The following is a 17183-nucleotide window of genomic DNA, read 5'->3' as shown; positions in this document are numbered from 1 at the left end:
TGCAATGCAGTTTTACTCTGTTTACTTCAGATATGCCTTCTCCCAGATATTGTCAAATAATAGTTTATATTTGAATAAAATCTCTAACCTGTCTGTTTGTTTTTCTGTGCAGAAGGAAAATTACCCAATCTCAAATTTGGGTCTGATCCTAATTACCAGGCTTCCACAAATATTTGACCAATTTTTTTTTTTTTAAAGGTCAATTTGCAAGTGGCTGAATCTCACCCGAGAAATCACCAGAGCGAGGGAAACAGCGCCCCTCTGTATTTGTATGTGTAGCCCATGCATCTGATGCTGTCTGGACCAAAAGAGTATAACATGTTGCCACCGTAGCATTTGATTGATAAAATAATTAGTCAATCATTTTTGAGCTGAGCTCAACTGTGGGTTGTCCTGGTGCAGCAAAGGAGGTCAGTTTGCTGCATCCGTTTCCTAAGCCATGGATGGAGATGGGGATTTGGAGATGGTTTTGACTTAATTCTCTGTACAGGCCAATGATTATGACGGCGATTCTGATCTGTAGAGTTCAAAAAGTACAAGCAGGGTGAGTCAACATTTTTTGTTTTACTTGCGTGCTCACACACGCACACACACACACACGCACGCACACACACACACACATACACACACACACAGAACTCAGTCTATGGACAGCCACATGATATTTAGCAACACTGACTGGACTAAATTGTTTTTGGTATCTTTAAGTTTGTTTTCAGTGTATTAAACTAACCATATATAGCCTTGTTGATTTGAAGATGTTTAAATGTTTAAGATAAAATGGTGCTGGAATAGCGGAGGCAGTGTTCCTGTTATCTTTGTGCTGACTTGCGATAACTTGGTGGTTTTAAATCAGTAGTTGTTTAGTAAACTGTCGAAACATTAACTTGCTTGACCATGCTGCAGTTGATATAACTGTTTGTTTTACATGCAATATTTGCTTTGTGGACTTCACCGGACAGATGTTGCTCTCTGGTTTTGTGATGAGACAAACGTGTATGGAGTTTAATTTATTCCGCCACTGTGTGACTGTTGTCATTTTGTTGTCACGGCCCTATTGTATTTCATGGTATGAACAAATGGGTTATAGAACAAACAACGCAATTATCACAACATAGGTCATAATGTGGCTTTTTTACAGGCTTGGCTTCCTCAGTGATTTTACCCATGCACCGCTACTGATCATTAGCTCATACTTCAGTCTGAGACTACCATCACTGAAGTCATTTGTGGTGACGTCAAAATGAGGGGTGTTGTACAAAACAAAGTCATCAGTGATTGGATAATCTCTAACCAATCAGAGTATCAAAGCCAATGACACATTTTCAAAACACTGCTTTACTCAAGTATGTTCTGGCTCTGGCCCAACCCATCGGTTTCTTGGACCAATCAGAATGGATAGAATGTGTTTGTGTTCTAGAAATCGTCAGGGAAGAATCAGTTTCAGACTCATTGCGGAGAAGAAACTAACATCGGTGGGCCTGGCGTAGCGTTTGGCCTGAGCAAGGAGTTTGGTAGCCAGGCAACACAACTCCTACAATAGTTTACACAGTTAAATTCAACTTATATTGCGACAATATCGTTTAAGATCTGTGTTTGACTTTGAAGTAAAGATTTTGAAACATAACTGTTTTCAGCGATTTCAACACATTCCATGCATTGTTTACTGCACAGGGCATTTCCATAGAGTTAATATTACAATTCTAAGACAACTCCTCTAAGGTACAACAGCCGACATAAGACTAGACGAGACAAACTAGCCAGTTTTAGAATTTTGTGTACAACAGCTGACTGGAGACTGGGCATTCAGGTTAATAAGATGAGACCATGCAGTTGAGACAGTTCCCACGGTAACGATGCCTCTTTACAATGACATGATGAAACTTTGAAACAAAGTTGTCACTTATTGAAGCAAGGTATTGTAGCAAACGAGTTTCATGAAATACATGCACCAGAAACATTACACACTTTGTGACTTATTAGAAAAATATCTGCAAGCTAGGCTAGCTATTACTGCAGCAAAACATCTAGCTAACTGTCTGATTGGCTAAATAGCTAGCTACTTGGCTGAACACAGAACGTTAGCGCACTGTTCTCTGATTGGCTAAATGGATTCGTCTTGTCTCAAGTCTTGTCTCAAGTCAAAATATTTGCTAAAATAAATAATTAAAAATACAATGCGAATTGTAGTGGGTCTAGGGTTTCTGGGATAATGGTGTTGATGTATGCCATGACCAGCCTTTCAAAGCACTTCATGGCTACAGATGTAAGTGCTACGGGGCGGTAGTCATTTAGACAGGTTACCTTGGCGTTCTTGGGCACAGGGACTATGGTGGTCTGCTTGAAACATGTAGGTATTACAGACTCAGTCAGGGAGAGGTTGAAAATGTAATTGAAGACACTTGCCAGTTGGTCAGCGAATGTTCTGAGTATGCATCCTGGTAATCTGTGGTCTTGTGAATGTTGACTTGTTTAAAGGACTTACTCACATCGGCTAGTGCGTGATCATGCAGTCATCCGGAACAGCTGGTGCTATCATACATGGTTCAGTGTTGCTTGCCTCAAAGTGAGCATAAGGCATTTAGCTCGTCTGGTAGGCTTGCGTCACTGGGCAGCTCGCGGCTGGATTTCCCTTTGTAATCTGTAATAGTTTGGAAGCCCTGCCACATCCGACGAGCGTCAGAGCCGGTGTAGTAGGAGTCAATCTTAGTCCTGTGTTGACGCTTTGCCTGTTTGATGGTTCGTCGGAGAGCATAGCAGGATTTCTTAAAAGCCTCCAGATTAGTGTCCCGCTCCTTGAAAGTGGCAGCTCTAGCCTTTAGCTCAGTGCGGATGTTGCCTGTAATCCATAGCTTCTGGTTGGGATATGTACACTACATGACCAATTGTACAGTCACTATAGGGACGACGTCGTCGATGCACTTATTGATGAAGCCGGTGACTGATGTGGTATAATCCTCAATGCCATCGGATGAATCCCGGAACATATTCCAGTTTGTGCTAGCAAAACAGTCCTGCAGCTTAGCATCTGCGTCATCTGACCACTTCCGTATTGAGTGAGTCACTGGCACTTCCTGCTTGAGTTTTTGCTTGTAAGCAGGAATCAGGAGGATTGAAGGATGGTCAGATTTGTCAAATTGATTGCGAGAGAGAGAGCTGTGTGTGGATTAATGGTGGTCTTTTTTTCCCTCTGTTTGCACATGTGACATGCTGAAATAATGTAAAACGGATGTAAGTTTTCCTTCATTAAAGTCCCAGGCCACTAGGAGCACCGCTTCTGTGTGAGCATTCTCTTGTTTGCTTATGGCCTTATACAGCTTGTTGAGTGCGGTCTTAGTGCCTGCATCGGTTTGTCGTGGTAAATAGACAGCTACGAAAAACTATCTTGGTAAATAGTGTGGTCTACAACTTATCATGAGGTACTCTACCTCGAGACTTCCTTAATATTAGAGATCGCACACCAGCTGTTTGTCACGCCCTGGCTCTGGGGACTCTCGTATGTTGAGCCGGGGTGTTTATTTCTAGGTTTTGTATATCTATGTTAGCCAGGGTGGCTCCCAATCAGAGACGGCTGTAGCTCGTTGTCTCTGATTGGGAGCCATACTTAGGTAGCCGTTTGGCATTCATTTGGTGTGGTTTCTTGTTCCGTATTGGTTTGTGTATGTAACCAAGGACGTCACGTTATCGTTTTGTTGTTTTGTTCGTGTAATCATTAATAAATAATAATATGTTCGCATTCCACGCTGCGCCCTGGTCCTCCTCCTTCAGCGATCGTGACAGAAGAAACCACCATAACAGGACCAAGCAGCGTGAAGAAGAGAGAGGATGGACATGGGAGCAGTGGGGTAAGAGTCTCGACTGGGCCAAGCCAAGTGAAGAGGAGAGAGGTTGGACTTTGGAGCAGTGGGGTGAGAGTCTGGCGAGAGACACGGGGAGAGACGCCCAGATCATTTTTAGGGGGGGGCTCACGCCGTGGACGACGGAGCAGCAGGAGGCCGCGATAGAGCGGTCCAGCGGGTTAGCAGAGGAGGCCGCCAGGTTACGGGGGCCACTGGTCACAAAGGGGAGGGAAAGTGTAGAGGCACGGCGAGAGGTACTGGGGTGTGTTACCAGTCCGGTCCGGCCCGTTCCTGATCCCCGCGTAGGGCCAGTGGTGTGTGTCCCCAGTACGGTCCGGCCTGTTCCTGTTCCTCGCATCGAGCCTGTGATGCACGTCGCCAGCCCGGTCCGGCCTGTTCCTGCTCCCCGCATTGAGCCTGTGGGGCGCGTCGCCAGCCCGGTCCGGCCTGTTCCTGCCCCTCGCACCAAGCCAGTGGTGCGCGTCGCCAGCCCGGTCCGGCCCGTTCCTGTTCCCCGCACCAATCCAGTGGTGTGCGTCGTCAGCCCGGTTCGTCCCGCTCCTGCTCCCCGCACCAAGCCAGTGGTGCGCGTCGTCAGCCCGGTTCGGCCCGTCCCTGCTCCCCGCACCAAGCCAGTGGTGCGCGTCGTCAGTCCGGTTCGTCCCGTTTCCTGCTCCCCGCACCAAGCCAGTGGTGCGCGTCGTCAGTTCGGCACAGCCCGTACCTGTTCCACCGATGCCTGGTCCGGCACCGGTCAGCTGCTCCACTCCGGAGCTAGAGCAATCCGCTCCACCAGTGTTCAGTCCAGCTCCGGCCAGCAGGGCCAGACCGGACCAGGGGCGCTTTGGGGGGTTAGAGAGGGGGTGGGGGTCATGTCCGGAGCCGGATCCGCCGCCGAGGCAGAGTGCCCACCCGGTCCCTCCCCTGTTGTGTGTGGTTGGCGCGGTCAGAGTCCGCGCCTTTGGGGGGGGGGGGTACTGTCACGCCCTGGCTCTGGGGACTCTCGTATGTTGAGCCAGGGTGTTTATTTCTAGGTTTTGTATATCTATGTTAGCCAGGGTGGCTCCCAATCAGAGACGGCTGTAGCTCGTTGTCTCTGATTGGGAGCCATACTTAGGTAGCCGTTTGGCATTCATTTGGTGTGGTTTCTTGTTCCGTATTGGTTTGTGTATGTAACCAAGGACGTCACGTTATCGTTTTGTTGTTTTGTTCGTGTAATCATTAATAAATAATAATATGTTCGCATTCCACGCTGCGCCTTGGTCCTCCTCCTTCAGCGATCGTGACACTGTTATTGACAAATAGACACAGAACACCACCCCTCGTCTTACCGGAGGTTGCTGTTCTGTCTTGCCGATGCACAGAAAACCCTGCCAACTGTATATTATCCATTTTGTCGTTCAGCCACGACTCGGTAAAACATAAGACAAAATTGAATACATTTCAACTATGTCTGACATGGTACAGGTGTCTTCTTTTTTTAAGGTCATAACTATGTGTGTAAGGTGTATACTTTTGTTTCAAAGTAGATTTGTTTAAGATTACCAAGAAATACTCTGTGTGACCCTGATTTAGCCCACTGCAGTAAAAGGTTAATTAAGCAAACTTCATCTAAACTGCCTCGTCTGTTAGATGTGAACTAGGCTTTAGGTTAACATTTTGGGAAACAATCATTTTTCTTGGGGGTGTTCTGTATTGCTCTTCTACTGCAAGAAAAAATTATCAAGATGCAAGATGATGAGCCCATATTTGTATAGGAAGCATGTGTGTGTGTGTATGTGTGTGTGTGTGTGTGTGTGTGTGTGTGTGTGTGCATGTGTGAGCTGCTTTGAAAGATAATAGCCTACATAATTTTCTGAACAGACATGGCCTCAATTAACAATAGACTCTCCTCCTCTTTCTCCTCCCTCTCTCTCCCTTTCCCTCCCCATCTCTCTCCCTTTATATTTGCTAACCTGCATAATTGAGTTGAATACGTTTCCTATCGAGAAGAAGCTTATCGTGAATAAACAATACAACAACAATACGCATAATGGCGAAGGCCAATTACAAATCGGCAAGCATGTGTGTAGTAATTCGACTGTAAACAACAGTCAATTCACAGCCAACCATCTGCACTACCCCAAGCTATGAGGCAATGACTGGGGATTGAACAGGGATTTGAGAGTCATTATCTTTGTTCAAAGGAAATTATTGCTGCACTTTAAATCTTGATGTAAGGATAATGAAGTGCTCAATTACGTTTTCTGATCCGACGCTGGGCACACAGTGTATAAGCTCATTTAGAGTTACAGTTGGATGATGGACAGTGGCTATGAAAAATGGTGCACGGTAGCGGTCGTCATTAACCATGCATGCCTAAATTATTTTAATTGCAGGTTTTATTTGCTCTAACCACTGTGATTCGGTGGACTAATGTGACAGACAGAATCTCTTCATCTAAATCAACTTTTCGCCCACCTCCCAAACAATTTTCTATCCCACTCCTCAGTTCATTGCTCAAACTGTTAACGTTAATGACTCTGACTTGTGTGACAATGTAATGCCACTGTCATCACTCAAAGCCAGCGCTCGCCCTCATGGCAATGTTTCGGAGGCCTGTTCAGAGCACTTTTAATGTGTTAAATGTTGACAACCTTGGAGGTGCATTTGATGAGTAGAAGTGAAGAAAACAGAACACTGTGGGTGTCGATTGAGACACCAGAACTTTGGAGATTTGTCAAACGTATCTCAATGGGATATATTTGGACCCAAAACTAACAGTATGAACAGACCACAAAAACAGCCCAGAAATGTGAGATTATTAACCACGGTGCACTGCTTGGATACAAATGGATTTTGATTTAAAAAACCTACAGTGAGGGAAAAAAGTATTTGATCCCCTGCTGATTTTGTACGTTTGCCCACTGACAAAGACATGATCAGTCTATACTTATTTCCCTCATTAAAATGCAAATCAATTTATAACATTTTTCATATGCGTTTCTCTGGATTTTTTTGTTAAGAGTGAGAGACAGAATAACAACAAAAAAATCCAGAAAAACGCATGTAAAAAATGTTATAAATTGATTTGCATTTTAATGAGGGAAATAAGTATTTGACCCCTCTGCAATTGCCCTTGTTGGCAATCACAGAGGTCAGACGTTTCTTGTAGTTGGCCACCAGGTTTGCACAAATCTCAGGAGCGATTCTGTCCCACTCCTCTTTGCAGATCTTCTCCAAGTCATTAAGGTTTCGAGGCTGACGTTTAGCAACTCGAACCTTCAGCTCCCTCCACAGATTTTCTATGGGATTAAGGTCTGGAGACTGGCTAGGCCACTCCAGGACCTTAATGTGCTTCTTCTTGAGCCACTCCTTTGTTGCCTTGGCCGTGTGTTTTGGGTCATTGTTATGCTGGAATACCCATCCACGACCCATTTTCAATGCCCTGGCTGAGGGAAGGAGGTTCTCACCCAAGATTTGACGCTACATGGCCCTGTCCATCGTCCCTTTGATGCGGTGAAGTTGTCCTGTACCCTTAGCAGAAAAACACCCCCAAAGCATAATGTTTCCACCTCCATGTTTGATGGTGGGGATGGTGTTCTTGGGGTCATAGGCAGTATTCCCCCTCCTCCAAACACGGCGAGTTGAGTTGATGCCAAAGAGGTCGATTTTGGTCTCATCTGACCACAACACTTTCACCCAGTTCTCCTCTGAATCATTCAGATGTTCATTGGCAAACTTCAGACGGGCCTGTATATGTGCTTTCTTGAGCAGGGGGACCTTGCGGGTGCTGCAGGATTTCAGTCCTTCACGGCGTAGTGTGTTACCAATTGTTTTCTTGGTGACTATGGTCCCAGCTGCCTTGAGATCATTGACAAGATCCTGCCGTGTAGTTCTGGGCTGATTCCTCACCGTTCTCATGATCATTGCAATTGCATTTCCCTCATTAAAATGCAAATCAATTTATAACATTTTTTTACATGCATTTTTCTGGATTTTTTTGTTGTTATTCTGTCTCTCACTGTTCAAATAAACCTACCATTAAAATTATAGACTGATCATTTCTTTGTCATTGGGCAAACGTACAAAATCAGCAGGGGATCAAATACTTTGTTTCCCTCACTGTATACAGACATGAAATAGAATCGGTTGCATATGAAGTAGCTTAACAAACAGAATATATTATACCCCACTACTCTTTTGATTGATGGAAATAACATTCCCATGCCATGTACATGCATACAGGCAAGTGTCATTAGAGTCAGTTGTATTCTTTCTTATGTTGTACCTCTAATTGCATGTCTCTTACACTTTACATGTTTAAAATTCATAGACGGGGTGTGGATACTGTAGGCTTCCTCTGATTCCTTTGATGATTCCAGTGCCTCTCACAGACATGTTAAATGAGTCAGACATCGCTAATTTAAGTAGCCATGAATATTTCTTACTTATCATAAAACATTTCCATACTCCACTCTCTCTTTACCACTGATCTATTGATATGTGTAATTGGTGAGCAACTACATGTTGTCCATTCATGTACAGCGCGTTCGGAAAGTTTTCAGACCCCTTGATTTTTTCCCACATTTTGTTAAGTTACAGCCTTATTCTAAAATGGATAAAATGATTATTTTTCCCTCATCAATCTACATACAATACCCCATAATGACAAAAACAGGTTTTTATCAATTTATCAATTTATCAATTCATCTTTCCCTCGATCCTGACTAGCCTCCCAGTCCCTGCCGCTGAAAAACTTCCCCACAGCATGATGCTGCCACCACCATGTTTCACCGTAGGGATGGTGCCAGGTTTCCTCCAGACGTGACGCTTGGCATTCAGGCCAAAGAGTTCACTCTTGGTTTCATCAGACCAGAGAATCTTGTTTCTCATGGTATGAGAGTCCTTTAGGTGCCTTTTGGCAAACTCCAAGCGGGCTGTCATGTGCCTTTTACTGAGGAGGGGCTTCCATCTGGCAATCTCCACAGAGGAAATCTGTAGCTCTGTCAGAGTGACCATCGGGTTCTTGGTCACCTCCCTGACCAAGGCCCTTCTCCCTCGATTTCTCATTTTGGCCAGGCGGCCAGCTCTAGGAAGAGTCTTGGTGGTTCCAAACTTTTTCCATTTAAGAATGATGGAGGCCACTGTGTTCTTTGGGACCTTCAATGCTGCAGAAATGTTTTGGTACCTTTCCCCCGAACTGTGATCCTGTCTCAGAGCTCTACGGACAATTCCTTTGACCTCATGGCTTGGTTTTTGCTCTGACATGCACTGTCAACGGTGGGATCTTATATAGACAGGCGTGTGCCTGTCCAAATCATGTCCAATCAATTGAATTTACAACAGGTGGCCTCCAATCAAGTTGTAGAAACATCACAAGGATGATCAATGGAAACAGTATGCACCTGAGCTCAATTTCGTGTCTCATAGCAAAGGGTCTGAATACTTACAGTGGGGAAAAAAAGTATTTAGTCAGCCACCAATTGTGCAAGTTCTCCCACTTAAAAAGATGAGAGAGGCCTGTAATTTTCATCATAGGTACACGTCAACTATGACAGACAAATTGAGATTTTTTTTCTCCAGAAAATCACATTGTAGGATTTTTTATGAATTTATTAGCAAATGATGGTGGAAAATAAGTATTTGGTTACCTACAAACAAGCAAGATTTCTGGCTCTCACAGACCTGTAACTTCTTCTTTAAGAGGCTCCTCTGTCCTCCACTCGTTACCTGTATTAATGGCACCTGTTTGAACTTGTTATCAGTATAAAAGACACCTGTCCACAACCTCAAACAGTCACACTCCAAACTCCACTATGGCCAAGACCAAAGAGCTGTCAAAGGACACCAGAAACAAAATTGTAGACCTGCACCAGGCTGGGAAGACTGAATCTGCAATAGGTAAGCAGCTTGGTTTGAAGAAATCAACTGTGGGAGCAATTATTAGGAAATGGAAGACATACAAGACCACTGATAATCTCCCTCGATCTGGGGCTCCACGCAAGATCTCACCCCATGGGGTCAAAATGATCACAAGAACGGTGAGCAAAAATCCCAGAACCACACGGGGGGACCTAGTGAATGACCTGCAGAGAGCTGGGACCAAAGTAACAAAGCCTACCATCAGTAACACACTACGCCGCCAGGGACTCAAATCCTGCAGTGCCAGACGTGTCCCCCTGCTTAAGCCAGTACATGTCCAGGCCCATCTGAAGTTTGCTAGAGTGCATTTGGATGATCCAGAAGAGGATTGGGTGAATGACATATGGTCAGATTAAACCAAAATATAACTTTTTGGTAAAAACTCAACTCGTCATGTTTGGAGGACAAAGAATGCTGAGTTGCATCCAAAGAACACCATACCTACTGTGAAGCATGGGGGTGGAAACATCATGCTTTGGGGCTGTTTTTCTGCAAAGGGACCAGGACGACTGATCCGTGTAAAGGAAAGAATGAATGGGGCCATGTATCGTGAGATTTTGAGTGAAAACCTCCTTCCATCAGCAAGGGCATTGAAGATGAAACGTGGCTGGGTCTTTCAGCATGACAATGATCCCAAACACACTGCCGGGGCAACGAAGGAGTGGCTTCGTAAGAAGCATTTCAAGGTCCTGGAGTGGCCTAGCCAGTCTCCAGATCTCAACCCCATAGAAAATCTTTGGAGGGAGTTGAAAGTCCGTGTTGCCCAGCGACAGCCCCAAAACATCACTGCTCTAGAGGAGATCTGCATGGAGGAATGGGCCAAAATACCAGCAACAGTGTGTGAAAACCTTGTGAAGACTTACAGAAAACGTTTGACCTGTGTCATTGCCAACAAAGGGTATATAACAAAGTATTGAGAAACTTTTGTTATTGACCAAATACTTATTTTCCACCACAATTTGCAAATAAATTCATTAAAAATCCTACAATGTGATTTTCTGGATTTTTTTTCTCATTTTGTCTGTCATAGTTGACGTGTACCTATGAAGAAAATTACAGGCCTCTCTCATCTTTTTAAGTGGGAGAACTTGCACAATTGGTGGCTGACTAAATACTTTTTTTCCCCACTGTATGTAAATAAGGTTTTTCTATTTGTAATTGTTTTTAAACATTTGCAAAATATACAAACCTGTTTTCACTTCGTCATTATGAGGTATTGTGTGTAGATTAATAAGGGAAAAAAAGTATTTAATCAATTTTAGAATAAGGCTGTAACGTAACAAAATGTGGAAAAAGTAAAGTGGTCTGAATACTTTCCGAATGTACTGTATTACTGGAAATTAGATGAGGGGAAGATAACTTTATTGGGCACAGCACATATGCCTAATGGACTCAATGGGCAGGTCCTACTCCTGAACCATAACACATGCTCAATATCTTTATTGAAAGTTCTTAATAGTGCAGCAATGGTCTTAATCTGGCTCTGGGAAACAGGTTCTACGTAAATCTCCCTGAAGACCAAATAACAAAGATTATGAATGTGTATATCTTAGTTTGACAACTTTTAAAATAATTTAGTGTCCTAATACAGCTAAGGTCATTCAATCAATGATGGTGTTTACTTGAGTGGGATCATTTAATCCTCTGAGGTTGACAGAACCAGCTATTTCTCAGTAAAGCTGCATGCAGCAATCTTCTTCAGTAACCTTCAATCATGTAACCTAATTTATTTTCCCCCTCCTCTCACCCTGTCACAGAATTAAGCACTGAATGTGTCTGAAAAATAAATAATACAATGATTCTGGTGTTTTATGATGCTCCTCAGTGCACGAAGGAGAGATGAGTAGGGAATATGCAGGTGCAGTTGTAGTGTGTAGAGTGGCAGTGAGCTGCAATTTGAATGGAACTTTAAGGCATTGGTGCATGGATGTCTCTGTTCCGTTCCGGATAGACGGGGTGGAAGTTAGGTGGGCATTACATACAGTATGATATTCGTATAGGTGGTTGAATGATTGAGGTAAATATGGCCTACAGCTGGGCGAGCTTGGTTAATGTTCCAGTCTAGTAGGCTACAAAGTTAGACCAAATTATGTGTGCCATTGAAATTATGAAATTTGTCTTGTCTAAGATTTACAACCAAATTAATATGTTAGACAACACAATATGTTATTCAAAAAACAATTTAATTGTTAAAGTGTTTGAATGCAGCATGAAGTCCTGCATAGTTGTCTGCTATCTACAAAGTGATCACTCCTAGTTCAGTCAAGTCAAGCGGTCCTTGTAGCGTTTTCCAAAGGCGCTGTCCATTTCAGTGGTGCTGAAAGCTGATGAACCTGGTAGACCTAACCAAACAATTAAGAGATATTTCTGTTTATGCTCAATCACAAGAAATATCCTTTAATTGTAAGATTATGCCTATCATGCATATTCATCTTGCACTTGAGATTTCTTCTCAGCACATGTCCTCGTGAGTGGGTAAAATAACAATTAAATAAATTGTCAAGTCTAATTTAAACCCATCCTGTTTAAATCCATGAAATTGTAAACCTGCATAAAATTGGATTCGGCTCAATATGGCATGACATTGATTCATTTATCCTCAGGTATTAGCATATAGGCATTCAACAATATCGCCACAGAAGTGGCCCATTAATTCGCTTGTTCAGCGTTTTGTGAAGAGACCAAACAATCAGTCAGTCAAGTAACGCGGAAAGGCACAATCATCAGACTTAATTTGCATAATATGTTTGTAAATCCTCAATCCTCACTTCTGGTCAAATCCCACTGTTGCCAAGTCAATTAGGGCTTTTCACTTGCTGTTTCCTATGACCGAAACTTCTGCGCTGAAGAATGATAATGTCTGTCAAACGTCTGTCCGTTATCCATCACCTTTCACCGGTGATCACCTTATGGATCTTCTTCGGCTCAACATCTGCGCTCACGTCTTCTCTGGCGCCGTTGCTCTGCTCTTTCATTTTCTGGACATTAGCCTATATCAAATCATGCCCTGTAAATCATAATGCATTTTTTTGGATGGGTCATACAACTTACTTGTAGAACCATATAATTTTCGATCAGACTACCAATGTTTATCGTGTAGGCCTACGGCAATTAATACGGCTATTCTGTGTTTGCAGTCATTTAGTAACCTGCATCCAAGCATACACTGTATAGTTGTCTATCAGCCCTCAGGTAGGCTACTCTAAAATAAAAACACTGCGCTCTGCCCGCGTCTCTCTCCGGCTAGAACATATTCCATTTTACACGGCTTCTCCAGACAGCACCGAGACGTGAAGTCTCTGCAGTCACGTGGGTCGGGCGAACGAGCGAATGCTCTATTTAGAAGGTGTGTGTAGGCTATGTGAGTGTGTCTCTCCGTGTGTGTGTGTGTGAGAGAGCGAGAGAGAGAGAGAATTTGAGAGAGAGAGAATTTTTGCAGCTTGCCATGCTTTTAGACACGGTGAGCGCTGGAGAAGGCAAGAGCGAAAAACGGAACGCCGGGCTCACTACCTGTCTTTGAATATAACAACGGGTTTCCCAACCTTTCTTCCCTTATTTCCCCTTCACTTTCCGTTTTAAATCGTTATTTCCCCTGTTATGAATACAGTTGTAACTTTTTCTTTAGTGTTTCCTGCGTTTTGAGGCTTCTGAACGACAGTTGTGATTTGCAGCGTTTTTGGACATTGTTTGTGGTGCCCCATTTGATTGTCCGACAGCCGAGAATGCTTGGATGAGCTGCTTCGCTAAAAGCCGGAGATGGAGTTACTGTTGATCTGGCTTTCCCTGTGGATATTGCAATGCAATTCCGCCGGAGCGGACTCCATCATTCATATTGGTAATCACCCTGGATAGCTATGCGCGGGTTTTAGTGAGACTTGCTGCAGAAACATCTAGAATCAAGACTTTGTATAGCAGAGACAAATGCATGCGATGCGCGTAAAAACTGTAGAGCATGAAGGGCAGCCTCGGGGATATTTTACGGGATAAATAGGCCTAATCTATTTTGACTGCGTCAGATGTAAACTGAAAGTTTGAATGCAGTCAATATTAGGCTAATTTCCTGAACATAACTCGATTTCCATCTAGGTGTATGATGTTTTTAGGCTATCGGAGAAAGTGCAGTTAACAAGTGAATGGAATATATCGATGTCTTAAATGTCAATCATTTAGCAAAGACATGACCTTTCTTTCCACCAGTAGCAGTGCCTTTTCTCCATTAGCTTTTGGGGAAACAATAGTCCCATGTGTGGTTCATGGTTTGTTAAAGCCCTCCGCCTCCTGAACCCGACCGCATGCCTTATCTTTCAATGGAACGTGATCGCAACATCAATACTATAGACGGGTTTTCATTGTGAGAGATGCAGTAGGCTTCTGGTATTACACTGGTTTATGTAGCCTAAACCTCGAGGGAGCTTTTCTGTCAGCTTATACTTGATGTTTGATCTGCCAGAGTTTTCCAACACCTAAAAAGCAGGAGTCCCGATTGTATTGCGGAGATAGATGAACTCATGTTACAGAATGTTAAGAAGAGTTGGCGGGATTTAAATTGATGCCCGATCTCCACAAAATACATGTACAAATGATAAACGGAACTAGTCCTACAGCCGGGTAGTTCCAATTAGGTGCCTTTTGAGTAGTGCAACTGGGTAAAAAAAAAAGTTATTTCACTTAATTTTAACATTCTGTCATAAAGAGCACATGTTAAACTTAATTAACTCAATAGGTTAAATCTCAATAGGTTAAAAATTAAAAAAAATACTATAGTAAGTGCCTATTAAGCACCAAATAAAGTAACAGGGTTGACCACAGGGTTGACGAATTTGTCTTAAATCAGACATAAATACCCTTGTGACAGAGAATGGAATCTTGTTGTGTGCAACAGGGAGTGGCAATTGAATGCAAGCTTCACCCAAAAAATGAGATTGTTAAAACCTTTCTAGCCTGTCTATCTATTGGTAACAGCGTTGACGTGTTATGCGCAACCTGCTCAGATTCCCACCACAGAACACCAGAAAATTGCTGAAAAGAGTACAATCAGTTCACCTGCTTTTACACTATGATTTCACTATAGTCCCGTTTTGCTCAGTTGGTAGAGCATGGTGATTGCAACGCCAGGATTTTGGGTTAGATTCACACAGGGGACTAATACGAAAAAGTATGAATATGTATGCACTCAGTACTGTAATTCGCTCTGGGTAAGCGCTTCTGCTAAATGACACAAAAAGTAAAATGTAAAAATGACTATTAGATGTTCAATGCTTTGTTTAAATTATTATTTAAAAAGGAATAGTTTCACAATTTTAAAACGAAATTTCAGTTTACATAACATTGTTGACCTTAAAATAAAGGGACATATATTTTTTCACATTAAAACTAATCATTAATCACATTTTAATAAATAATACCCACTGGGCACAGAAGTCAATTCAACATTATTCCACGTTGGTTCAACGCAATTTCATTGACATGACGTGGAAACAACGTTGATTCAACCAGTGTGTGCCCAGTGGGTAATCTGCAGAAATAACTTTGTCAAAGCATCAAAATAACTAGGGCTTTAAAATGATAGTGACAACCTGGGTAAATGTTGGGATTAAGTGTGTTAAAATCTTTCTAGAAGTCACAAAGGATGCACAGAGGGACACACGTGTGCAAATATATGGTATTTTTTATTTACAAGAGTAATGGATGGGCATATTCTCAACATATAAACAGACACATGGGCTTATTCTCAAACACAGTGATAATGTGTGACAAATGCTTTTGCACATTTGCACCACCTTTCAAGAACAAGACATAGGCTAGTGCTGCATACCCCTAAATGTGTCCATTACTTTGTACTTATCATACTGCATACATGTCATTCATTATTCCACATTGCACTGCTTACACATACGAGCAGTAAGTGCTCTCTCTCTCTCTTCTGGGTCATTCTCCATGGAAATTGTGGTGTGGTTTTAATAGACCCCAATAACCCTGATAACCCAGATGACCCAGATAACCCTGACATTACAATTAATCATGCCACTTTTTATTGTCTTACACAACACTTTTGGTTTATGAGAATATCTGTGTTTGTGGTATTGGGTTATCTCGCTTTTTAAAAAATATTTATGCGTCCGACAAAAGCTGAAGTGCAATGGTCTCTCTCTCTCTCAAAGATCGTGCTGGGTAGCTTAACGGAAGCTACACTCACACAGTAAATGTCTTAAATGGCTTACATTTGCCTTCAATGTCAGGATAAATAATGTCTCTGAAGTATATCATCACTTTATTTTGTAGGTTTGTCATATTACTTCACTCAATGACATTGTGTGTATGTAATCCACTGTACTACAGCGTAGCCTCCATACGCTGTCCTCAATAGACACCAGCCAAAGAGTTGCAACTGACACGCAACGATGGTCAACCACAGGTCAAATTTTCCTCGAGGTTATATCCTTCATAGATATATAGATTGTGTATCTCTATGTTTCCCTCCACAACACGCTTCTGCTCTCAGCTTCATAGGATGTGTATTGAATTCCTGTAGCCTACTGCCGCTTTCAAGTTCCTGAAATGTAGCCTATTGTGAGGCGCACAATTAAATGGTAAATAGCGAGGAGCTTTTGCTCTCAGGTCCATATGTGAAATAAATCCTATTGACAGTTTCCACAGCTGTAGGCTAGTACTACACAGCCAGCGTTTGTGACCGTGTAGGTCTACTGCCGCTCTCGAAGGTCCAGAAAGTGCACGGTGAGGTGCACAATTGAATGGCACAGAGCTTGTTACAAAAATTAACTAGCGTAGAACTTCTAAATTAAATGGTTTAATGTGAATACATGTGCATAGGCCTACATACAGCGTGCACAGTGGTACTGAGTTATATTTAAATGTGAACGTGGCCTACTTATGTGGTTGTTGTGTTGTTTATAGTTTTGTCTTTATTTTACTTCATTTGTACACTAGAGGGCACTATGTTGGGTCTTTGGTCACATGTCTATAGGCACACGTGACTAGGAAGTGGGAATGCACACAGGTATGGAGAGCAGGGTAATTACATCTGCCAGTATTAAAACCTTGCTATGTTTTTATTTTTGCTGCTAATAAATGGGCAAAAGACCAACCCAACGAAAGTTCAATTTCTAGAAAGCGTTTTTGTTTTGAAAGTGTTTATGAACATTTAAAGTCCCACCAGTGTTAGAGTGGCTACAGTATCACAGCAGTAACTTTTGACAAGTTTAGGCACTTCAGTAAATATGTAGCCTAGCCTAAATTATATTTAGCCTACACATCCAAATGGCACAAATACCACAGAACAATCAATAAGGTGGTTCAGTGTAAACTGCATTATCATTTTATAAACAAATAGGCCTACAATGATCGATCAAATGAACCCGTTGGTGAATTTAAAAAAACATGGGCACAGTTCACAGTTTATGTTCTCTCCATAAAGTAAGC

General features: G+C 42.6%; 1 protein-coding gene across 1 annotated transcript in view; it reads left to right on the top strand.

The window, feature by feature from the left end:
• The first annotated feature begins 13196 nt into the window (after positions 1-13196).
• LOC311127854 (glutamate receptor ionotropic, delta-1-like) overlaps positions 13197-17183 on the top strand; it is a 481343-nt gene continuing 477356 nt past the window's right edge. Inside the window, exon 1 of the mRNA XM_084159745.1 lies at positions 13197-13578. Coding sequence (XP_084015871.1) covers positions 13500-13578 — 79 coding nt within the window. The 5' untranslated portion in view covers positions 13197-13499. The remainder of the gene's footprint in view (positions 13579-17183) is intronic.

The sequence above is a fragment of the Coregonus lavaretus genome (genome assembly GCF_964263955.1).
Source record: "Coregonus lavaretus genome assembly, chromosome: 1".
NCBI lineage: Eukaryota > Metazoa > Chordata > Actinopteri > Salmoniformes > Salmonidae > Coregonus > Coregonus lavaretus.
Note: the sequence above shows the minus strand (reverse complement) of the source record. Positions and strands in the feature narration are given on the sequence as shown.